Source organism: Chiloscyllium plagiosum, unplaced genomic scaffold (assembly GCF_037043375.1).
Source record: "Chiloscyllium plagiosum isolate Xiang-an unplaced genomic scaffold, Cpla_swu_hap1 HiC_scaffold_32, whole genome shotgun sequence".
In the NCBI taxonomy this organism is placed as follows: Eukaryota; Metazoa; Chordata; class Chondrichthyes; order Orectolobiformes; family Hemiscylliidae; genus Chiloscyllium; species Chiloscyllium plagiosum.
The window spans coordinates 3,738,054-3,763,578 of record NW_028270170.1 but is presented as its reverse complement, the minus strand read 5'-3'; the positions used below and the strand labels follow the sequence as shown (position 1 = coordinate 3,763,578).

General features: G+C 44.3%; 1 protein-coding gene and 1 long non-coding RNA gene across 8 annotated transcripts in view; one reads left to right on the top strand and one right to left on the bottom strand.

Annotated features, from left to right (window-relative positions):
• The window catches only part of LOC148141534 (uncharacterized), a 29,104-nt gene extending 25,425 nt beyond the window's left edge, over window positions 1–3,679 (bottom strand). For all 3 annotated transcript variants that reach the window (XR_015752470.1, XR_015752471.1, XR_015752469.1), the window contains exon 1: window positions 3,592–3,679. This is a non-coding gene — a long non-coding RNA (uncharacterized LOC148141534). The remainder of the gene's footprint in view (window positions 1–3,591) is intronic.
• On the top strand, window positions 311–23,613 carry LOC122539728 (coatomer subunit zeta-1-like). Of its 5 annotated transcripts, none has more exons than XM_043674752.2 (10): window positions 311–446; window positions 5,093–5,161; window positions 5,266–5,347; window positions 8,501–8,592; window positions 11,192–11,247; window positions 12,210–12,287; window positions 12,758–12,809; window positions 17,382–17,420; window positions 20,374–20,406; window positions 21,353–23,613. In XM_043674752.2, the coding sequence occupies exons 1-10, from the start codon at window positions 429–431 to the stop codon at window positions 21,398–21,400; spliced, it is 567 nt and encodes a 188-aa protein (XP_043530687.1). In that variant the 5' UTR covers window positions 311–428; the 3' UTR covers window positions 21,401–23,613. The 5 variants fall into 5 exon arrangements, 4 of the variants coding, with proteins under 4 accessions (XP_043530687.1, XP_043530686.1, XP_087833848.1 ...); XM_043674751.2 differs by having other exon boundaries at window positions 405–530; XR_006309164.2 differs by lacking the exons at window positions 311–446; window positions 20,374–20,406 and adding exons at window positions 471–539; window positions 12,970–13,077.
• Window positions 23,614–25,525: the final 1,912 nt, after the last annotated feature.

The following is a 25,525-nucleotide window of genomic DNA, read 5'->3' as shown; positions in this document are numbered from 1 at the left end:
AAATATGCAAATTATGTTAGAGAATACACCTCGATCTTTAAAGATGCAGGACACAATGGTAGTGCCGCTTTCTCTGAGCCAGGGGGCCTGGATTCAGGTTCCATCTACCCCAAATGTTGCATCCCAACATCCCTGAACAGGTTGATTGGAGAAAAAATTGACAGCAATCTGATTTTGTATATTTGGAGCTGGGTTCTGTGAAGATAGTACTTACCAGCGCCTTCCAACCCAAAAACACAACTGCAATGGAGAAGAGGGGGGATGGAAACAAGGAATTCGAGTCAAACCAAATGAGAGCAAGCAGCTGGGAGTCATCCAGAATCCCGTCATACACCATTGCAGCCTAAATAAACCCTCCTATGGCGAGGGAGCCAGTCACAGAGGCTGGGAGTGGATGAAAGATTTGTCCACGTCGGCACTACTGCAACATGGATCCGTCAGCGCTGGTATGGGGTGTACATTTCAACTATCTTTCTTCCATTGTTTAGGTCATGTCACTTTCGGTGGATGATGCCTTGGTGAAACAGATTGTGAGTAAGGTGAAGTCAGTCTCCCTCCCCAGACTCCCTATGCTTTCTCGCTGAATTGGCTCCGATGTGTTGCTCTGACATTTTTCACATACCAGCTTGCACAGATATAGACCCTGCACAGTCTGCGACTCTGTGATGAAACCGAACCAGATTTCACCAGAATCCGTCGCTAACTTTTTTTGTAAAATGAAATGAAAAGATTGTTCCAGTAAAAATGCAGCTAAACCTGTAAATGCAGGTTTGCATGTAAATCCCCATATGTTTGGGGGGGGGGGGGGGGAGAAGAGGGGAGGAGAGCACGAAATTAAAAGTTTTTTTTTGCTGATCTGATTTGTGCCGATGTTGTGTTCATTTGGAAAGAAAGAGTCTGCTCCGACCAAAATGGGATTTCTTTAAACAAAAGTCGGTCTGTTGGGGTTATTCCAGACTTGACTTGAGGATCTGCCGTGCAGAGGTCTTCCAAGCCGAAGGTTCTGTCATACACTCTGGCTCTGTAACTGAAAAAAAGTCAGTGCATGACAGAACTTTGTTTTGGAAAGACCCCAACTACAAAGTGAAACCAGGCGAACTGGCTAAATACTGCAAACTTTCCCAGTTGTTAACCAGAAGGCAATTTTTACCAGGATATAATTTTAAAAAGTTAACTTTTGATACAATGTTTGTTACTTGTTATTTACGTGTGTGTACTGTATGTGTGTGTGTATATATATATATATATCAAAAAGTTAACTTTTTATTGCAACATTCAACAATTTATATATGCAAATCGCGTGGTTATAAAGTTGACTGTTTCAAAAGATAAGGGTATGTCCAAGGGGGTATTTTACTCTGGGAACGATTTTTGAGTAATTCTGTCTGTGTAAATAGCGAGGATCTCTGACTGAACCTGTGATGTGGCGTTAGCAGAGACACGTGTGAAGGTTCCAGGCAGCAGCCTGTGTCAGTAGACTGGTGATTGGTGTGAATTGCAGTTAAAAAAAACTGGAACTCCAACTTTTCAACGCACTCGCACCCCGGAGAGTCCGTTTAAATGACGACCTTGGAACAAGAGAGTTTTAAACTCCCTTCAAATCCGACTGCTTTGGGAATAGGCAGAAGATTCTTGTTAATTTGTTTTACTAATTTAATCTTAGCCGTTTAAACTCACTACAAAATTAATCCTAACAGGGCTGGTTATTTGCATATGGAACTGTCGCTCTATTTCATTCATGTATGTGACACGTTGAGCTGGAGGGGTCTAAGAATAAACAGACGCCACTGAGTTGCAGTCAGGGTGGGACCTGGGACACAGTTTACAGAAGGCAGGATCGGTTTACAGGGCCTTGGAGCGAGCACAGCAGGGTCTGAAACTGCCACAACTGCAGATTAAAAGCGGCTGATTCCTTCAACAGAGTGTGGTAAACGGGAATACAAACTATGTTTGAACCAATCCCAGTCACTTGCGGCAGTGCTTGAAGGAAGTTACCAAACATTGTTATAGCTGTGGTGTGGTGACATTTATTTGGTACCCATAAACATTACAGGTCCGCGTCACCAGTATATTGTAAATATAAAATTTACATCCAGTATTGGCATTTGCTAGCTGTTGAAGAATTTGTATAATGCTTTGTAAATTTAGCGAAGCAACTGAGTCACTTTAGAACATTAAACCAAACAATTGATATTCAGCCACACATTAGGAACCATGACCAAATACTTTGTTAAAGTGAGAGAGAGGCTGAGAAGTTTAGAGAAAGAAATCCAATGCAGAACATGCAGCCAAAGTGTCCGAAATCAGAAGTTACCCACAGTTCAGAATTGAAGGGACGCAGCAATCTTGAGGTTTCCAGGATTGGAGGAGGTGGCAGAGATGAGGGGTCAGGGGTGAGGATGTGGGGGGGATTGTGAATTTTTAAAAAAAAATTCTGAACAATTCTCTCAGCAACCAGCCATTTGCCAATACTGGGCACCCTGGCCTTGAGCAGGGTGTTGGCTTCTGGGTGGGAGTGGACTGGATCCAAGTCACTTTGTTTCTCTTGTCTTGAGACCAAATATCATTCCAGAGGGCTTTGACCAACCCACTTTCTCTGAAGATGCTTATTCACAAATATTTCCACTGAATTTAGTAATTGTTTCAAATATCCAATTTCTGGATATTTAAGATTAATTTCTGTATGCACCATCTTGTGATCCCTGAAGTGTTGAAGAGAATTTACCAGACGTACCAGTGCACTACATATGGGGGTAATCTCCGCACACAGTTTTACGAAATCCTGTCTTGCAGACACACGTAGTCTTTCAGTATTGTATCCTGACATCTGTAAATAGCCACTGGATTCCGTCAACTCAGAGCAGTACAGATAGAAACAACATTATTCACGGGTTATGATGTTGCTTACTTCTTTCAGTGATTTCCCTGGTATTTGTTTTTGGGTGGGCAGCCTTATTGAGTGGTTTGATGTTGTTTGCTAAAGTCCGCATGATCTTCAAACATCTGTATGCCGCAAGTGACTCTAAAGCCTTCAAGTGTCAAAGGCAGGGTTTCCTCATGCAAAAGTCAGGATTTATATAGGGAAAAAGTGAGGACTGCAGATGCTGGAGATCAGAGCTGAAAATGTGTTGCTGGAAAAGCGCAGCAGGTCAGGCAGCATCTAAGGAGCAGGAGAATCAATATTTCGGGCATGAGCCCTTCTTCAGGACTCAGTATAATTCCTGAAGAAGGGCTCGTGCCCAAAACGTCGATTCTCCTGCTCCTTGGATACTGCCTGACCTGCTGCGCTTTTCCAGCAACACATTTTCAGCTCAGGATTTATATAATAAAGATTATGCACGTGAGAAATAAATGTCAGTTTGACCCGTTCCTCCTGATTGGCATCAAAGCATTTCTATAAAATCTGTTTTCAGCCAATTTTAAAACAAAACCTTGCTTCCACTTCCAGGAAGACTTGCATTTGTATAAATAACACTTTCTACAACCTCGCAACATCCCAAAGTCAGTTGAGTTAGTTTTAAAGAATGTTGTAATATAAGGGACAACTGGGAATCAATCTATGCACAAAACTCTTGCACTAACAGTAATTACCAGATAATGTGTTGTTTGAAGCATAAATATTGACCATGACACGGAGGAGAACTTTGTTTCCTTAGTTGCTGCATGGAACCCATCTGAAAGTGCAGTGTTCCCAGTACTGGAGAGACTGTTGCTTACATTTTGTGCTCATGTCTTCTGGAATGGGGCTGGACCAATAGCCTTCTGATTCTTAAAATGGGAGGGTTAGAGCTAGTGAGCAGTATGATCACCACAAGCTGAGATATTGCACATGGGGTTTGATTGGTTGAGAAAAGATTTGTTAAAGAAATGTAACAGCAAATATGTGTATCTCAGTCAAACTGGGATCAGTCTAAAAGGTGAACAGTGATAACTACCCATGTTTCTGGCATTCCCTCAACTTGAGTCTGTCTCTGGTGTTGCTTTAAACTGATTTGTTTTGTCAACCAGGCCTTGAAAGTTTGTTCTTTTGTCCTCTCTCTGTAAAAGGCTCAGTAAATATTGTGTTATGAAACATGTTTGCTTTTCATGGTTTGCAGTTCCTGAAGGACATAACCATGGGGAACGACTTTCTCTTACAGTATAATTACATCCCATTTATATCACAGGATCTGTGCCACTCTAAGAGACCATTGCAAAACCAAGGGACATGGCAACAGTCTGCATAATTGTTTTCACACTGATTGTGCGGCTTTAACCACAATCTCCTCTGTATCTGGTGGGAATTGAGCTGGAGGGAAGCAAAGGCAGTTAAAATGAGTGGAATCCTTTGTCACCTCCCCTGCCTCATCAACCTTCTCACAGTTTTCAAACATTAACCTTCCCTTTGAACAAAAAAGTAATACAACTGCCCCAGCTAGGATGGTCTTTTTTTAAACATCCAGACTCCGTCCCAGTCAACAACCTTTGTTGGAGGCTTGAGCTATATTCCATCACCAGCCAGACCTCCTGGGGAGAGGTTTGGATACCACAGCAAGTCTAGGCAGGTAAGGTTTTTTTTTTGTTTTTCTTATGTTTTATGTCCAGTTCCCTTTTTTAGGAAGTTGGTGTCCCATCAAATACCACAAAAAGGCCCTTACCCCACTCCCCTCACCCATAAGACCATAATTCTATCTTTCTTTAGGCCACTTTATTTTTCCCTCATTCACTCAAGTTTAACAGCTCACCTCACCTGAAGTGTAGCATTCCCTCAGTTCTGCATTGGGAATATCTAGATTCCGACTCCAGTCTCAGTGAAGATTTAACTCCTTACCTTCTTACCTTGACAGTGCTGTAGAAACACAAGAGTGACTCTGATACAGTTAGGTTGGGGAGTTGCTTGCATTCCCCTGATTGGGTTTCCAGATCCCATTTAAGGTCCCAGAACAATAATCAATGTGAGGTATAAAAGGAAGAGTGGCAGATTCCCCCTCCGCCATTTAACAGACTCCCTGTGGGTGATGTTAACAAACACTGACAGCAACTCCAACCGTGCTGGGAATGGGGAGTTCCAACCAATCTCAGAAACAAGCTGTCCCTTTGTCTCTGCTTTTAGGAGCCATCTCTCTACACTGTCAAAGCAATCATCATCCTGGACAATGATGGGGAGCGTCTACATGCCAAGGTAACTCCTAAAGGATGGCAGTTTGCTAAAGCTGTTGTTACCTCTATAGCATTCATGGGAGTGATCCTAGCTCTCCCTCTCTGTCTCTTTCTTTCTCTCCACAGTATTATGATGATGCGTATCCTTCCACCAAGGAACAGAGGAACTTTGAAAAGAATATTTTTAGCAAGACACATAAAAGTGACAGTAAGTGTCCTTGTCCTCCTTTGCCAGTGCCATTGTTAAATGTGGTTTGATCTTTCTGCCTTCACCCTTGCCCTCTCCTGTCACTCCTTGGGGTGGCTGTATGGTTTATTGGACCTGTGGCTTTGGCTGTGATAATTGGTCCCAATGCGGCTTTTGAGTAGTTTCCTTTCAGTCCTGGGTCCTGCATCTCAGGAAGGGTACATTGACATTGGAGGGGTTACAGCAGAGACTAACCAGAATGGTACCAAGCTTCAGTTGCAAGGACACATTGCCTAAACTAGGCTTCTAACTCTGCAGGTGTTGAACATACAAATGTACAAATTAGGAGCAAGAGGAGGCCATTGGCCTCCTCAAGGCCACTGAGACATTCAGTAAGATATGGCTGATGATCTCAACCTCACATTGCCACCTGCTTCAATGTGCTTTGATTCTCTTGTTAATCTGGAAGCTTATTAATGGGTGATCCTATTGCTGATCAACATACATGGGAAAACTGTTCAAAGTTACTGAACTCAGGGGAAGGTCACAGAGTATGTGAGCGCAACAAATTGCGAACAGGTGGCTGATGTTATGTTATCAAGATATTTATGTACTCTCAGAACTAACGTAACTTTTTTGAACTGATCATGAAATCTTCACTTCTACAATAGTAGACTATCTCAATGCATTTCAGTGCAAGGGAAGCATTAGGGTCATCCACCTTGTACCAGGAAAGAAAGATCAGGGTAATTTCTAAATAGTAAGAACTATTGTATGGAAGCAGAGAGATTGAAGGGGCCACACACTGAAATAAGAAAACAGGTATAAAAATGAGTTGGAATGTTGGCAGATATCTCAATGAGACTCCAAAACGTCACAGAAAAAAGTGAGTTATTCTTGGTTGCATGTAGTCCTGGTCAGAGATGAACTGGAGGCCTGCAGCGCAGATTCAGTGTGTTAATAGGACTAGAAGAGTTAAATTGTGTGGAAATTTAATGTAGTGAGAGGCAATATTATTGTGGCTACTTTAAATCTGAAATAAAATAAATGCTGCAAATATTCAACAGGTCAGGAAGCCATTTCCTACTATTCTTAGAAATTCTTTTGAGAAATGTAACTGAGTATTCCAAAGAAAATAAAGATTTTTAAAGATCTTTCACAAAATTCCTGTCAGTAAACAAATGCTTAAAGATTTGAACACATTTTTTAATTAAAAAGTGTACTCATGGGATGTGGGTATTACTGGCTGGGCCAGCATTATTGCCCATCCCTAGATGCCCCTTGGGAAGGTGGGGGTGAGCTACCTTCTTGAACCATTACAGTCCATGTGCTGTGGCTAGACCCACAATGCCCTTAGGGAGGGAATTCCTGGATTTTGACCCAGCAATGGTGATATATTTAAACTTACAGGTAGTAGTGTTCCATTTATCTGCAGCCCTTGTCCTTCTAGATGGAAGTGGTTGTGAATTTGGAAGGTGCTGTCTAAGGATCTTTGAATTTCTGCTATGCATTTTGTAGATGGTACACACTGCTGTTGCTGAGAGTCAGTGGTGGAGGGAGTAGATGCTTGTGGATGTGATGCCAATCAAATGGGCTGCTTTGTCCTGGTTGAACTTGTAATTATCCAGGCAACATCTTTTCTGATTATGACAAAAAGCCACTTCTGAAATGTTAACTCAATTTTTCTCTCTCACAGATGCTGCACGTTTTCAGTATTTACTTTTTCTACTGTACAGATTACAGTAGACAATTAAGAATTGAATTATTGTGGTTATTGAAGAGGATGAAAGAATTGGCTGGGTGGTTGACAGTGAGCAGGAAGGTGTCACTTTATAGGAGGATAGAAACGGACTGGTCAGATGGGTAGATCAGTGGAAGATGAAATTTTAACCCTGATAAGCATGAGATGATCCACTTTAGAAGCAGTAAATGGACAAGGGATTGGTCAGTGAAGGACAGGACATTGGGGAAGTTCACAGGGATCTTGGCGTGCTTGTTCACAAATGCCTTATGGATGACAATGATGTGGAGGGGCCGGTGTTGGACTGGGGTGGACAAAGTTAAACGTACTTCCAAATAAACCTGTTGGACTATAACCTGGTGTTGTGTGATTTTTAACTTTTTAGTGACAAGACAGATTTATGGTGTAGTTAAAAAGACCTACATGATACTTGCCTTTATCAGTCACAGCATAGATTATAAGAGGAGAGAGGTTATATTGGAGCTTTGGTTAGCCCACAGCTGGAGTACTGTGTGCACTTCTGGACCCTGCATTATAGGAAGGATGTAATTACACTGGAGAGGGGTACAGAGGAGATTCACCAGTGAGTCACCTGGAATATTTCTCTATGAAGAGAGGCAGGAGAAGCTTGGATAGTTTTCTTTTGAGCTGAGAGGGGACCTGATAGAGGTGTATAAGATTATGACATTAAAATCCAACAGGTTTATTTGGAAGTACTAGCTTTCGGAGCGCTGCTCCTTCATCACGTATGAGGGGCATGAATAGGGTGGATAGGAAGCAGCTGTTCCTCAATTATTTGAAAGGTCAATAACAAGGGGCATAGTTTTAAGGTGAAAGACAGGAGGTTGAGAGGGGATTTGAGGAAAAACGTTTTCAGCTAGACGGTGATGGGAATCTGAAATGCGCTGCCTGGAGGGGAGTTCAAGGGGGGAACCTCACAACATTTTAAAAGATATTTGAATAGCACTTGCCATAACATTCAAAGCTTTTAATTTAGTGCGAACTTGGGACTAGTGTAGATTTAGAGTAGATTTTTGTTGGTGCAGACTTTTCTGTACTGTATGATTTATGAAATGGAGAGAAATGTTTTTCCCAGGTGATTGAGATTCCAGGACAAACAGGCATGACCTTAAAATCAGACTTGGGATACTCTGGAATGATGTCAGGAACACTTCCCCCACACACAGGGTTGTTCTGTTTCTCTGCGTCCGAAATCTGAGACAGACGATCATTGAAAATTTCAAACCAGAAATTGATGGACTTCTGTCAGATAAAGCTAGTGAGAGAGACAGAACCAAAGTGGGTAGATGGAAGGTAAGACATAGATCAACTGTAAAATGAAAAGCAGCGACTAGAGAATGAGAGAAAACTGAACATGCAAAAACCATTTAATCCAAGTGGAATTCTTATCCCCTGTCCTACAACTGCAACAGGCGACATTGCATTCCTGGAAGGATTGACCATCATCTATAAAAGTTCGGTCGATTTGTACATTTACATCGTGGGGAACTCACAGGAAAATGAGGTAAAATAAACACTTTCGCTGAGTAATGAAACACTGCAGATTTGTGGCAAGATAAGTGTCCAAATTCCTCCAGTGGAGGTTGTTGCATACCCCTCTGTCACTGCCTCCTGCTGGAATTAGCTCAGAACAACACCAACACAAACCTTGAAAGAATCTCCTGTTACTTTTGTTTACAATCAGTATGGGGATTTCAGAAAATGGAAGTATTCACGATTTAGAATTCTCAGTCTGTCTATAGTCATGCTCAGTATGTTATCAGTTTCTGGGGTCAGGGAGGTTTCTACCCATTGACGACGTTTGTTCCCAAATTCTGGTTTCTGAAGACATTGAACTCGTGAGGCAGGCAGAAACAGAAGGATGTGTAGACAGGAAAGGAGTGAAGTGAACAGTGGGAGGGCAGGAATGTGGAACACACGCAGCATGGACATTGTTGAGCAGATTCTAAACTCTGCCCTAACCCATTCCCAGCTCCTTTCACTCTCTATCACAGGATTGTTACAGCACAGAAGAAGGCCACTCAGCCCATCATGCCTGCATTGCTCGTCATTACCCAGGGCGTCACAGTGACTGTGGTTAGCACTGCTGCCTCACAGCGCCAGGGACCCGGGTTTGATTCCCGCCTTGGGCAACTGTCTGTGTGGAGTTTGTACATTCTCTGCCCGTGTCTGTGTGGGTTTCCTCCAGGTGCTCTGGTTTCCTCTCTCGGTCCAAAGATGTGCAGGTCAGGTGGATTGGCCATGCTAAATTGTCCACAATGTTAGGTGCATTAGTCCGGGGTAAATATAGGGTAGGGGAATGGGTCTTAGTGAGTTACTCTTCTGAGGGTCGGTGTGGACTTGTTGGGTCAAAGAGCCTGTTTCCATACTGTAGGGAATCTAAACTAATCTAAGGGTCAATCTCCCATATCCTTGCACACAGTTTCTATCCAAGTAACCATCCAGTGCCCTCTCGAATACCTCAGTTAAACCTGCCTCTCCCACGTTTCCAGGCAGTGCATTCTGGACCCTAACTACTTGCTAGCTGAGAAGGGTTTGCCTCATTCACCCTTGTATTTTTTTTTGGCACATCACTTTAAATCCATGCTCTCTCATTCTTAAATCCTTTAAGAGCAGGAACAGCTTCTCCCTGTCTACTCTATTCAGGCCACTCAGGATTTTTGAAAACCTCTATCAGATCTTTTCTCAGCTTCCTTCTCTCCAGGGAGAACCAACCCAAATGCTCCAACCCATCCTTACCACTGAAGTTTCTCACTCCCAGAACCATTCTCATAGATCACTTCTGCACTCTCTCCAATACAATTACATCTTCGCTATAATGTGTTGGCCATAACTATATACAACTCCAGCTAGGGTCTAACCAGTGTCTTATAAAAGTTCAATATCACCTCCTTGCTTTTTTACTCTGTAGTACTCATTGCTTCAAATTGCCATTTTATTTTTTAAATGGTCTTCCTATAATGCCTTAATTCATTTTTTGACCTTGTTTTCTAATCTCTCCTTTCTTTTCCTTGTTTCGGTAAACTCTTCCAACCCCACAACCCTCCAAGATCTGTGTCCTCTGTATTCTCCCGTGCATCCCAAATTTCCCTTGCCTCATTCACTGGTTATGTCATTAACTGATTGTTACCCATGCTGAGGTGTTGTACCGTACACCTGTTAAGAAACCATTGTTACGACACAGGGTAACCCCTTTTGCTACTCAAACTAAACACACAGAAGAGCTCACCTCGCCTTATAATCTGTTAAAGTATGAGTGACTGAGAACTACCCAAATTCCACTAAAGAAAAAAAAAATTTTGCTTTAACTCCAAAAGAGAACATTTTAAACAACAACTGTAAGCCTCCTTTCCCTTAAACTTGTTATCTACCTCCCACTCTATAACAAATATACTAATCCAATCAAGCCCCTGTTAAACTTACAGCAAACCAATTTCCAAAACCAGCCAGTGGTGTTGATCCTCTGTAGATGTCCCTGGTTTAGTCTTTGGTCTTCTGCTGCAAAGCTGTTTCATGTGAAAAGGTACATTTCAGAGAGAAGGGTTGCAGGCAGTCTGTACTGGCAGTAGGTGCTCTTTGTCTCTATGGCTAACTGTCCAAAATGCCTGCTTTTTATACTCCAAAACATCGGATCATCTCATTGGTTCAATATTGTCAAAACAGTAAAATTCAAATGCAATTGGGTTTTAGTATCTTGGGGCATAATTTAGATGGTTGAATTCAAATTGTTGTGAAAACATAGCAATCAAGCTCAGCCATTTACTTCACAGCCAAACGTTACATTTTTAAATTTTCTAGCACACGGACATGACGACAGGTGTTTGACAGTTTTCACTTTCTCTTAAAGGTACAGTACACTCCTTCAGCTTCATAACACCAGCCTTAGAACCCAATTCTGCCTCTGCCTTTCACTTATATTCTTTCTCTAGTTTACCCTTTTACTGATGTAAGTTGCAGTGTGTTTTCCAGTGTCATAGGTGTGACTACAAATACAGTCAGCTGCATTCTGGTTTTCTCCTAGTCTATTACTGTCATTACGTAAAGGGCATTCATTTACAATATCATGGTCTGTGTAATGTGTAAAAAATCCTGTCTATTTACAGCTCATGTTAATGGCCGTTCTCAACTGCCTGTTCGACTCTTTGAGCCAAATGTTACGGTAAGAATTTTTCTTTAACAACTCTTGCTTAAGTCAAAGCTTTTAACCTGTGTAAGCCTACGAAAATATTATTTTCTCTTCTCCCATCATCTCCATTCCCTTCTCATCAATTTGATTTCTGCTCTGCCCAGGCTGTGGTCTCAGCCTGAATTTGAGTGTTTTTGTTTGTAACCTTGGCCCTCATTAACCCAGAGCCAGGTTTCTGAACTCTCACACTCACTCTCGCGTGCATACATACTCGCTCTCACACACACATAAAATCCGATGCTTCAGCACCTGCCTTGGCCCCTCGGCAGAAACCCTTTTCCGTGCGGTTTGCTGCCTTTAGATGAGAGTGAAATACTTGAGCTTCTCCAACATCTGCTGTCCACATCCTAACTTTCACCACATGGTCCATGTGGCCATTGCCTTTCATTGGTTCCCAATCCAGCAACATCCTGGTTTCAAGATTTCTCATCCAGCTATTCAGATCCTGATGAAGCCTCCCTCCTTGCCAATTCTGTAGCCTCCTCCAACGGTGTTCCTACAGTTTTGCCTTCTTGATGTATCTCTAGCTCCCTTTAATTCTATCACTGGTCGGAGTGCCCTCACTGGTTGGAGTTCCTTCAATTGTTTAAGCCTTAACTTGAGAGTCTAACTCCCTATAGTGCTCATTCTCTTGCTCACTGTTTCTCCATCTTGTTGTTGCTCATGGTCTCATGTTTTTACTCCCTCTATTTTACAGTCGCTGTCTCACCAGTTCTCCTATAATCACACCTTGGTCATCTGCCCTACGGCTTCCTCATTTGCTTCATTAACTTTTGTTTTTCTTGTGTTCCTGCGAAATGTCTCAGGTGAATGTATTTAAGATGCCATAATAATGCACATAGTTGGCTTTTCATTGTTGTTATCAACTGTGGCTGGTTCAGAGATTGTTAGGGCATTTAGCCTTCACTTGTTGAAAATTAATTTTACAATTTCAGGAAAAATGTAGAGAAGAAATCTCTAATGGAGAATATGGATGGGTTGCTGCTTATCTTGGATGAGGTTGTGGATGGCGGGTGAGGCTAGTTTTTATACATTTTATATTTCTTTTCTGAGAAATTCACTGTCAAAAAATTGCCATCCCACGGCTTGCCAGTTTCTTGCTATTTGAGGGTTAAGTTACAAGGACCAACTGTGTAAATTGATATCGATCATGTTGTTTTCAGAAGATTAACCTAATCTAATTCAGGTGTTAAAATTAAAACAGTAATTTATAAGGTCTATGGAGGGAAACCTCCCTCTAGTTGTTGGGGGATGTGGAAGATTCAGAACTAGGAACAAAATCTTAAAGTTGGGGTCAGCCTATTGGGGGGTGATATCAGGAAGCACTCTATACATAGTGGGCTGTAGAGTTTTAACTGATGGTGTGTCATCAGCAATACAGTGGCCTAACAAATGTGATGTCTTCCGGGGTGAGGGAGCTGGATTAACATCAAATAAACCATTGTCGTGTCAAATTTACTTTGTCTCTCTGCTGCTCTGACAGGGTCATTCTGGAGAGTGATCCACAACAGGTCATTCAGAAAGTGAATTTCAGGGTAAGTGGCTGTCCCAGAACATTCCACATATCAACACCCTTGTTTGCATTCTCCTGTTTAGGGACAACTATATCTTTTGTTCTTTGCTGTTTTCTGTCTGTCTGTGTGTGTATGTGTCTCTCTCTCTCTCTCTCTTTCCCTCTCTTTTTCTCTCTGCCAGGCAGACTCTGAATCAGCCTATGGCTTTGTTCTGTTTGACTATCTGACGAGCAGCGGGAACAGTGAAGACCAGTCCCACCGGCCTCTGAACTAACAGCAGCTAGAGCAGGTATGGGGAGAGAATGTGGACATGGTCTGCCCTTCCTGCATGCTGTCACATGGAAGTGTATGTCCAGCTGAAGAGGAGTTTACCACTGATAGACTGATGTGTATTTATCTCTTTGTACAATATCGTCAGCAGTAGTACTGATGCCATCACTGAGGAAATTGAAAGGTTATGAGGACGGTGCAGTGAGGAATTTGTGAATGCAATTGAGTTTGGTAGAGTGTTGGATCATGAGGACACAAGTAGGGGTAGGCCATTCTGTCCATCAAACCTGTGCTCTCATTCAATAACTGAAAAATGTGTTGCTGGAAAAGTGCAGCAGGCCAGGCAGCATCCAAGGAGCAGGAGAATCGACGTTTCGGGCATAAGCCCTTCTTCAGGAAAGGGAGGAAGAGAGCTTCTTCAAGGAAGGCATCCTTGCAAGAGGGTTCACAGTAGGTTAAAATCAACTAGGAGAAAGTGAGGACTGCAGATGCTGGAGATCAGAGCTGAAAAAAGTGTTGCTGGAAAAGCGCAGCAGGTCAGGCAGCATCCAAGGAGCAGAAGAATCGACGCCCGAAACGTCGATTCTCCTGCACCTTGGATGCTGCCTGACCTGCTGTGTTTTTCCAGCAACACATTTTTCACCTCTGATCCCCAGCATCTGCAGTCCTCACTTTCTCCTACTCTCATTCAATAAGCTCATGATGGAACCTGTACTTCATCACCACATTTCTACAATGAGGTGCTGCTGCGAACAGCCTCATGGAGAGCATACGACAGCTCTTCTCAAACATTTTTCTCTTTTGTGACGCTGTTTTGTTTTTATTTTGTTGGTACTTTTGGAAGTTGCTGTGAGAACGTGAATGAGGCTTGATGGTATAATTGAGGGAGAGGGTGCTGTGAAACCTAATACTGGGAGCTGCTTCATCCAAAATGAAAAGGACCTGCTTTTCCCTTGAACTTTGCAAGAGCCCAGTGACAGCCTATTACACTTTGCCCACTATTTAAAAAAACCCTGAGGATTTAAAGGGGCCACACAGGTGTTGGCACACGGTCAGAGGTCGACTGCAGTGAGTGCTGTCTGGGAACTCTCCAGCCCAAAGTGTCAGCAGCTGCCCCTCGTGGGGGCCGCAACCCACCATCGGGATGTTCTGGCACACAGCAGCATAAATACAAAATAGTTCTATAGTACATTTCCAATCTCTGGATTTTCTACAGCACATTACAGCTAATGTTGAACTTTTTAAAAGTGTGGTCACTGTTGTAATGTAGGAAACACAACACCCAATCTGTACATGGCAAGTTCCTACAAACAGTCATGTGATAATGACCAAATTAACACTCTTTGCTGTGTTCATTTCAAGGGACGCATTTTGTCCTGGACACAAATAACATGTTCACTCTTAAAAATGGTGGCCATTGGATCTTTTGCAACCAACTGAGATGACCATTTGTGCTTGGGTTTCATGTAGCAGCTCTTCTGCCAGTGCGGGATCCGCCTCGTCCCCGGGCCGGGATTGGCCAGTGCGGGATCCCCCCTCGTCCCCGGGCCGGGATTGGCCAGTGCGGGATCCCCCCTCGTCCCCGGGCCGGGATTGGCCAGTGCGGGGTCCCCCCTCATCCCCGGGCCGGGATTGGCCAGTGCGGGATCCCCCCTCGTCCCCGGGCCGGGATTGGCCAGTGCGGGATCCCCCCTCGTCCCCGGGCCGGGATTGGCCAGTGCGGGGTCCCCCCTCATCCCCGGGCCGGGATTGGCCAGTGCGGGATCCCCCCTCATCCCCGGGCCGGGATTGGCCAGTGCGGGATCCCCCCTCGTCCCCGGGCCGGGATTGGCCAGTGCGGGATCCCCCCCTCGTCCCCGGGCCGGGATTGGCCAGTGCGGGATCCCCCCCTCGTCCCCGGGCCGGGATTGGCCAGTGCGGGATCCCCCCCTCGTCCCCGGGCCGGGATTGGCCAGTGCGGGATCCCCCCCTCGTCCCCGGGCCGGGATTGGCCAGTGCGGGATCCCCCCCTCGTCCCCGGGCCGGGATTGGCCAGTGCGGGATCCCCCCCTCGTCCCCGGGCCGGGATTGGCCAGTGCGGGATCCCCCCCTCGTCCCCGGGCCGGGATTGGCCAGTGCGGGATCCCCCCCTCGTCCCCGGGCCGGGATTGGCCAGTGCGGGATCCCCCCCTCGTCCCCGGGCCGGGATTGGCCAGTGCGGGATCCCCCCCTCGTCCCCGGGCCGGGATTGGCCAGTGCGGGATCCCCCCCTCGTCCCCGGGCCGGGATTGGCCAGTGCGGGATCCCCCCCTCGTCCCCGGGCCGGGATTGGCCAGTGCGGGATCCCCCCTCGTCCCCGGGCCGGGATTGGCCAGTGCGGGATCCCCCCTCGTCCCCGGCCGGGATTGGCCAGTGCGGGATCCCCCCTCGTCCCCGGGCCGGGATTGGCCAGTGCGGGATCCCCCCTCGTCCCCGGGCCGGGATTGGCCAGTGCGGGATCAAGCGCTCAAGTCTGACATTACTTCTTGAATTTGAAGTGAGTGTGTTACCCAATGAGCAAAGGCTGACATTTTTCTAAGGGGTTTTCCAATGATCCCGAGGTTGTAGAGGAAAAATATCCTCTGAGGGTTTCTCACATGGATGATGTCCACTGAAATGAGGAGGAGCAAGGAGAGTAATGCTCTGATTTTTACCTTTTTTGTATGGTTTATGCTGATATGATTTTTCACTTTTAAAGGGTGTGACATTAATGCAGTGTGCTGTTCTGGTTGTATTGATTGCAGGTTGAAATGGATAAGCAACCCACCCCCAAACTGAGTTAGTAAATGTTGGGACCTCACGATAGGTTGGTCAGTGTAGGTCAAGGGGCACAGCAAGGTATATAATTTAAATGTCAGACTTCTTCCAGGCTTGGCTGGGTTATGTAAATAGCCAGTCACTGCTGTATCGGAAACCAAAAGAGAAAATGCTGGAAAATCTCAGCAGGTCTGGCAGCATCTGTAAGGAGAGAAAAGAGCTGACATTTCGAGTCTAACTGACCCTTTGTTTTTACTGCAGTATCAGAAATTTATTGGGATCTTTCTCTGGTTGTCCAATTTGGGCTATTTCCACATCCCTGATTTTTAATTCCTGTCCATTGGTGGTGTGCTATCAATTGTCCTGACTAGAAGTGCTCTCACTCTGTCTGTCTGTCTGTCTGTCTGTCTGTCGTACAGCAGAATGTAGGGGAAGTACAGCATTTGCTGAAAGATTTATTTAAACAGAAAGAGAGAGAGAGAGAGAGAGAGAGAGAAAGAGAGCATGAGTCAGATGAGCTTGAGGTAGAAAATAAATGTGGTAGAAAACTTAAAAGTGTTTGTAGAAGATGAACTGACAGTGTGATGGAAGCAGTAACAAAAGATAGAATTTTATACCAAAACATCATTAGGAGATAAGGCAAAACTTTATTTATACAATGAGTGGTTAGAATTTTGGAATGTGTTATCTGATGGGGAATTGGAGGCAAGATAATAGCAGCAGCTTGCAAAAGGAATAATATAAATATTTGAAAGACTTAACAAAAAAATTGCTGGGATTTTGGGGAGCAGGAATGATTGGATTTTTTTTTTAATTTTTGAAGAGCTAGACTGAATGGCCTGCAGTGCTTTCTTTCATTTGCTCATTAGTTGTGGGTGTCATTGGCTCGGCCTGCATTTACTGTCCATCCTTAATTGCCCTCGAAGGTGGTTGTGAGCTTTATAATGTTGCTATGATTCTGTAAGCATTTACCTCATTGCTGTTTGTGAGAACTTTGCCGGATATGGTTGACTCCTTGCGAGCTCCTTCATGGAGATCTAAGTTTCCTATTTCCTACAATCGTTCTATACTCTTTAAACTTAATACCATATTTTTAAAAATTAATAATAACTGTTTTATCTCTTAACATCAGCCTGTGTTTTTGTTTTTGCTGCTGTTTACCCATTATTTATTGTCTATGCTTCTTAACTCTGTGATCCTCCTGTATTGCTCGCACGACAAAGCTTTTCACTGTGCCTCGGTACACCTGACAGTCCATTCAATTTAATTCAAATTAGTTGCTGAGTTACCTATGTTACAACAGCAACTGCACTCCAAAAGGTAACTTCACTCACTGACGCTCAGAGGTCATGGTTGGCCTTTGTAGTCTCGTGTATATAATTGTTTTCCTTTCTCTCTCATTTTCCACTGAACTTCTGCAATTGAAACACTTATAATTTCCATTATTTGAAAGATGCAAATTTGGCATTCCTGTTGTGAGTGGCATTGTAAATTATGACTCCTCAGGACTTGAGACTTCAATTGAGTTTTTTTCCTCTACCCCTCCAGGTTGATGATACTCCTTTAACAGAGCAAAGTATGGCACAGGTAGGACCTCCTTGTGATGCCAGTCACTTCCACCTTGTGAGACGGGTTCTATTCACATTGATTCCACAATCATCCCACGTTTCATTTCCTCTTGTTCATCACTGACCCTTAAATAGTCAAACACTATATCAGAGAGACTGGATCAAACCCTATCAAAGCTAGACAGAAACTTCTACACACTGCTCCTGAGTGTCAATGGTGGAGGGAGTGGATGTGGAGCCAGTCAAGCGGGTTACTTTGTCCTGGATGGGGTCAAGCTTCTTAATGGAGCTGCACCCATCCAGGCAAGTGGGGAATATTCCATTGCACTCCTGACTTCCATCTGATAGATGGTGGACAGGCTTTGGGGAGTTAGGAGGTGAGTCACTTGCCACAGTATTCCGAGTCTATGACCTGTCTACATGGTGGGTCCTGTTGAGTTTCTGGTTAATGGTAACCCCCAGGATGTTGATATTGGGGAATTCAGTGATAGTAACACTGTTGAATGTCAGGGGGCAGCAGTTAGATTGTCTCTGTTTCTTACTGGTGATGGTCATAGCCTGGCATTTGTGTGGCATGAATGTTACTTGCCATTTGTCAGCCCAAGCCTGGATATTGTCCAGATTTTGTTGCATTCGAACATGGACTGCTTCAGTATCTGAGGACTGGTGAATGGTGCTGAACATTGTGCAATCATTGGTGAACATTCTCACTTCTGACCTTATGATGGAGGGAAAGTCATAGATAAGGCAGCTGAATCATTTCGAAGGAGAATCGAACCCAGAATGTGCAGGGCATCGTCACTGCTGACACGGAGATGACATTTTAATTTTGATTTGTTTTTTTTTTTAACCCCTTGAACATTTTTGTCAGCACCCACCAGGGGCTGTCTAACCTGTTTAACCTTTTTTATTTTGAAAGTAAAACCTGGAATGATTTGAAAGACGGCTAGAGACGGGGGGGGGGGCAAATTGAAATCATCTCTGAGAAAACTGTCAAACTGGACCAAACACTCCCTCTGTTCTTGTCTGATGTTTACTGAGACTGAAGCCCTACAAAGTTCCTTGTGTTGTTGTGAACTCTGTCTCGTCCCATAGATCACAATCCTCGTTGCGTTACTGTGTCTGTCTCTTGTACATTGTCTGCCTGTGTTTTAAAAGCGAGACGTGTTTCTCCTATAAGCTTTGCTTGTATGTCATTGTTCAATGTCCTGTTGAATGGGCTTAGAGTCATGCAGTCATAGAGATGTACAGCATGGAAACAAACCCTTCGGTCCAACCCGTCCATGCTGATCAGATATCCCAACCCAATCTAGTCCCACCTGCCAGCACCCGGCCCATATCCCTCCAAACTCTTCCTATTCATATACCCATCCAAATGCCTCTTAAATGTTGCAATTGTACCAGCCTCCATCACTTCCTCTGGCAGCTCATTCCATATATGTACCACCCTCTGTGTGAAAAAGTTGCACCTTAGGTCTCTTTTTATATCTTTCCCCTCTCACCCTAAACCTATGCCCTCTAGTTCTGGACTCCCTGACCCCAGGGAAAATACTTTGTCTATTTATCCTATCCAAGCCCCACATCATTTTGTAAACCTCTATAAGGTCAACCCTCGGCCTCCGACGCTCCGGGGAAAACAGCCCAAGCCTATTCAACCTCTCCTATAGCTCAAATCCTCCAACCCTGGCAACATCTTTGTAAATCTTTTCTGAACCCTGTCGAGTTTCACAACATCTTTCCAATAGGAAGGAGATCAGAATTGCACGCAGTATTCCAACAGTGGCCTAACCAATGTCCTGTACAGCTGCAACATGACCTCCCAACTCCTGTACTCAATACTCTGACCAATTAAGGAAAGCATACCAAACACCACCTTCAGTATTCTACCTACCTGTGACTCCAAGGAGCTATGAACCTGCACTCCAAGGTCTCTTTATCCAGCAACACTCCTGAGGACCTTCCCATTAAGTGTATAAGTCCTGCTAAGATTTGCTTTCCCAAAATGCAGCACCTCACATTTATCTGAAGTAAACTCCATCTGCCATTTCTCAGCCCATTGGCCCATCTGGTCAGGATCCCATTGTAATCTGAGATAACCTTCTTCACTGTCCACTACACCTCCAATTTTGGTGTTATCTGCAAACTTACTAACTGTACCTCTTACGCTCACATCCAAATTACTTGTATAAATGATGAAAAGTAGTGGACCCAGCACCAATCCTTGTGGCACTCCACTGGTCACAGGCCTGCTTGCTGAGTCAGAGAGCAAATGTCTGGTTAGAGAGAGGGACTGAGCTTGATCTTCTTACCCCACCCTAGCCCCAGATGACAGCCGCTGTCTGGGCTCCCACGACAGGATTGCTTCCTGATGGAGACGCCCCCTGCACCCTTCTGTTAGAAACTCTCCAGTAGAGGGGAGATGTAGAAAATACTTCAGGAACAGGTGTTGCTGGATTGCAGTTTGGGGAATGCAAATTTAACTGGAAATATTAAGCTTATTTTGTGATATTCCTTTCTGAAGGAAGGGTTATTGGTCTAGGATGAGGTCGCTCAGCCTCCTGTGTCTTTCACAGTCAGATTGTGACTAATGAGCACCTCCCTAACTGCTTTGTCCAGTGTCTTTAGAGTAACCCTCCTGCCACACACAGACACACCCCCCAAATTTAGCTCAGTCTTACATTTTCCAATTGACTCTCTTCACAGCTATTTGGGGAAAGAAAATTCCAGAATTCCATTGCCCTGCGCTCTGTGTGGAAAGTGGTGCTGGTTTCAGAAGCCACAATCTATTGTCCTTGTTCTGTACTTCACCCCACCTCAAAAACTACTCCCCCTCTCTATGTCTACCAATTGTCTAGCCTCCCAGGGATTGGCAGTCCAGCTTACTCCATTCTAGGTGCAGTGCTGGCTGGATGCAGTGTGCAATGTGTTTGAGTTATATGTTCTAATCCCATGTCTCTGTCTTGTCTGTGTAGCAAATCTCCAGGAGGCTTGGAGTCACTAACAATGTAAGTCTCTCTCTCTGCCATCTGTATGTCTGAATTATAGCACAGAACTGGACACAGAATCGCAGACAGTTACTGTGCAGAAAGAGAGGCTCTTGGGCCTATCCTGTCTCCCTCCTTGATTTAACAGTTCCAAGTTGGTGTTTCTGTTTGTCACCAGAGTCTACACCACCTCATGCCCCCACTTCCTCTCACTCCAGTAGAAGATTCTTCCCTTTCCTTTCTCTCTCATGAGTGACTATATCTAACCTGTATGGTAGCAAGGTGCACAATCTAATTGCTGTCTGTGTCTGGGTATCTCTCCTCAATTCCCCATTAGATTTATTGCTGACTATTTACTAGGGATGGTTCATTGTGTCGGATTCCTAAACATGTTGAAATGTTTATCTCTTACTCCAAATGGAATAAGTAGCACAGATCACCAGAATGTGAGAGCAAAGCCGGTATTTTCAGACACAGGCAGCACCTGTACCCAAGAGATTTAAAGAATGAGCTGGGACCTTTCCCAGCAGGTGTGACCAGCTTAGTGGCTTAAATATAATCTTCAGTCTATCTCTATACAACGCTGGGATACAGCACTGGTTGCAGGTCTGTCACTATAACATTGAGCTACAGTACTGGCTCTGTCACTATGAATGAGTGACTTTCAAGGAGAATGAGTTGAGAACGTCACTTTACTAACAGTCACAGTCTCATGTGTTTTTATTTCTTGTAATTTTCATGTTTAATTTGTGTACTGTTGCTTTCCCATCTCCCTGTTTACCATAACTATCTCCACATGGATCCAAACACCTATTAAAGTCTTCATGCTGAAGGTATTTGTTGAGGTGCTAGAGGGATTCTGGGCACAGTAAAGAGATACAAGTGAGGTGAAAAGCAAAGGTTAAGGAGAATGAGGAAATTTATTTAAACAGCATTAATCTAATAATAACCTGTCATCTTTTTCTAGGTCCTTCAGTCAGCAAAGGATCAGATCAAATGGTCACTGTTAAAATGAAGCAGGAATCTTACCCTTTTCCCAGCTGCCATTTTCTACTCTTCCCAACCCGTCCAACAAATCCAGATCCAAACTGTGACACAGGTGTTTGGCACATACAATTGAGAAAGGCAGATCTGATCACGACCTCTTCTCCACTGCTGGACACTTCCTGGATTTCACCCTGGACTCAAACACCAGCTTGTTCTAAGAAAAGAGAGAGAACTTTGTATTTATATAGCACCTTTATCACAGCGTCAGGACATCCTGAACTACTTTACAGGCAACAAAGTTTATTTTGGAAGGTGTAGTGACTGTTGTAATGCAGGAACTGTGACTGTGAATTAGCCTGTGATGCAGTCAGCTCCCACAGTATGATAAATGGTCTGATCATTATGGGTTGGTCACTTCCTTTTGTGATGTTGGGGATGTGGGAGAGATTTACAGCCTGAATTCAGGGCAATTAGAATTGTGTTTGTAAGTTTGGGTTTGAAGCCTTGCCTTTCTCCTGAAACACTTTTATTTTCAGATTTATTGGTTCCTGGGCAGACAGAGGAACACCTTTCCCATTCAGTAAATTCTGTAAACACTACGCGAGTATCACAACAGCGTGTGTGAATCTGGTATTGCCCACCTCCCAGACTTGACCATACATTATAATTAACATAAGTTTAGTTTTAAGGCTGACGACCCTTTGCAGAGCCTGAAACAAGCAGCAGAAAGTATTCTAGATCACCATGGAGTTGATGGTCCCCAGCGAAGGAAGAGAACTTCTCAGGACCTTTCTCTTGGGTTAGTGTCAGGACACACCAAGCTTAACATCAGCACCTTGTGCCAAGAGCCTTAACTCCAAGATGGGTTGTGGCCAGTTTTACCAAATGGATACTGTAGAGATTATAATGAGGTCAGCCAGGTGGACCCCATAGAATGAGTTCCCTGATTTGAGGCTGTTAATTTGGCCGAATCAGCGAGCCCTGGCTGACAAAAACAGGAGAGTCAGACATCCTGTTCACACTCAGAGGAGGCTCTGAGGGAGCTGGATCAGTGTCAAGCACTCTCCACATGTAAATAAAGGGTGCCTTCGTGATGGGATACCAGCCTCTGTGGAGTTATTTCAGATATATTGGAGCAATAAAGGAGCAATCTTCAGAGCTGTGGGAGAAGAATAATGAACATGTGACTAAGTGGACAGTTCCACCAGGGAAACAATGGGCCAAATGGGGCCACTTCTTTGGGGTGGATGACTCTGTGAACTAATGGTGCTGATATTCATGAGATATACCTCAAAGTGCAGGGTCTTGTGTCCTTCTCACTCACCAACCATTCAATACTGCCTGGAATCTCCAGGAGTTCAAGATGACAGTGAAGAAGGCTACCTCCGAGTATAATGGGACTTTGACCAGATGGGCCGATGGACCAAGGAGTAGCAGATGGAGTTTAGTTTAGATAAATGCGAGATGTTGCACTTTAGTAAGGTAAACCAGGGAAGGACTTGCACAGTTAATGTCCTAGAGAGTGTTGCCGAACAAAGAGACCTAGGGATGTGGGTGCATAGTTCTTTAAAAGTGGAGTTGTAGGTTGACAGGGTGGTGAAGACACTTGCCTTCATTGGTCAGTGCATTTGGGTACAAGGGTTGGTAGGTCATGTTGTCGCTGTTACTGGATATTGGTGAGGCCACTTTTAGAATACTTCATACAATTCTGGTCTCCCTGCTATAGGAAGGATGTTGTTAAATTTGAGAGGATGCAGAAAGGATTTACAAGGATGTTGCCAGGACTGGAGGGTTTAAGCTATAGGGAAAGGCTGGGGCCTTTTTCCCTGGAACATCAACAGCTGAGGGTTAACCTTCTAGAAGTTTATAAAGTCATGAGGGCCATGGATAGGGTGAATAGCCAAGGTCTGTTTCCCAGGGTAGGGGAGTCCAAAGTTAGAGGGCATAGGATTAAGGTGAGAGGGGAAAGATTTGAAAAGGACCTGAGAGGTAACTTTTTAACGGAGAGGGTGATGCGTGTATGGAATGAGTTGCCAGACGAAAGCTGGTACAATTGCAACGTTTAAAATGGATCTGAATGGGTATATGGATCAGAAGGGTTTAGAAGGATATGTGCATGTCGAACTAGGTCAGATTGGGATATCTGATCAGCATAGATGAATTGGGCCGAAGGGTCTGTTTCTGTGCTGTATAACTCTTGTGAATCTCTCAGTTTAATAAAAACCTGGATATGGAAAGGTTTATTATTTAAAGTGCATTTATTATACAAGTTTTTTGGGATGGTGGTATGAGGAAAGGCTGCTTTGAGTGACAGAATTCGAGTAACAGTATGCTCCCTCTCTGTTTCCTGTGGCAATGTGGGTCAGAGGCTGGTGAGTGGTCAGGTACAGTTTCCTGTACTGTCTTCTCCAGGGTTAGACAGTCTGACTGTACGCAAGTGTTCACCCTGGGCCGTTCACCCTGATAGAATTGCCAACTCCGCCTCCACGGACTGACGATTAAACTCCAGCACATTGAATTGCTTTGTTATTTGAACATTTCTTTGAGAAAGGGGAGGGGGGAAAAGGTTGTGTGGCTGAGCCAAGCAGCATCAGATTGTCAATGAGTGTTTTTGTGTTCAAAGAATCCATACAGAGTGGATGCAGGCCATTTCACCATTGAGTCCACACCAACCCTCCAAACAGCATCCCATCCAGAATGCCTCCCCATCACCCTGCACTTCCCATGGCTAATCCACCTGGCCTGCACATCCCTATGGGCAATTTCCCATGGCCAATCTTATCTAACCTGCGCATCGTGTGGACTGTGGGAGGAAACCGGAGCACCCACAGACATGGGGAAAATGGCAAACTCCACACACCTTTACCTGAGGGTGAAATCAAACCCAGGTCCCTGACGCTCTGAGGCAGCAGTGCTAATTACTGAGCCACTGTGTTGTCTGATTGGTGCAGGAAGGCAGCAAGGCATGAAGATGGATAGATAAAGTGTCCCTGGGAAAATAGTGATCAGGGTAACTCCTCACTGGCCGCAAGGATTCAAGCACTCCCATCCCCCTCAGTGGAATGTTTGAGCTGGTTGGCATCCACTACTGGTGACAGATCTCTGCCACTATGTGAAAACTGTGTATGCGTTTGGTTTCCTTTTTCATAGCAGGATGTAAATTCATAGGGAGACGACTGAGAGGAGAATTACTTGATTTTTCCCTGGAATGAATGGGTTGTCTAATTAGAAAAGAGCCCATCGTGTCCAGGGATATGTAGGCTAGGTGGATGTTATTCTTTGAAGTTTATAAGAGGGAAGGGTGACTTGATTGAAATGTATAAAATCTTGATAAGGAGGATGTGGAAACGATGTTTCCTCTTGTGGTACTGTAATAACTCAGGAAGCTTGACTGGAAAGGAACATTGTTTACTGTTAAACGCCAAACTAGGGCTACTACTCAGAGCCAGAGAGACATGCAGCACAGAAACCAACTCTTTGGTCCAACTCATCCAGGCTGACTAAATATCCTAAACTAACCTCGTCCCACCTCGGCCTATACATACGTTAGTCCCAGCCCAGCCCAGGACAGACAGTTCTGCAGATCAATCCCTGGGTCTGCTTTATTTTTTTTAATTCGAGCCCAGTGCTGTAGGTCTGGAGTCATGTGTAGACTACAGTAGAGTTCCTTCCAAAAAGGACATTCGTGAATTGGATGGGTTTTTACAAACATTGAAAGTGGTTACAGTCAATCCAACTTTTCTTAAATCCCAAATATTGGTTGTATTCAAATTTCACCATCTGCCCCTCCAGTGGGATTTGCACCTCAGTCCCCAGGGCATTAAACCTGAGGGCTATAGATTGCTAGTCCACTGACATGACCACTACCTCCCAGCCTGAGTCTGCTGTATCTTGTATCTGGAGTATTATCAAACACAACTAAACAGTTTTCCCACCATTAAATCACTGTGACTTGTTTTTTTTAAACTATTGACTGCCACATTAAGTCACCTGTGTAGCCAGTTGGATATTTATATGCAAAGCCCATTACAGACGATGTGAAACATCAAAAATGAGGGAGGGGTAGGGAGAGCAGGAAGTCAAGTCTATAGACCTGATGTTTGTAGGCCACTCCACTATAGTTGAGACCAACGTCTTTCTTATTCATTCACAG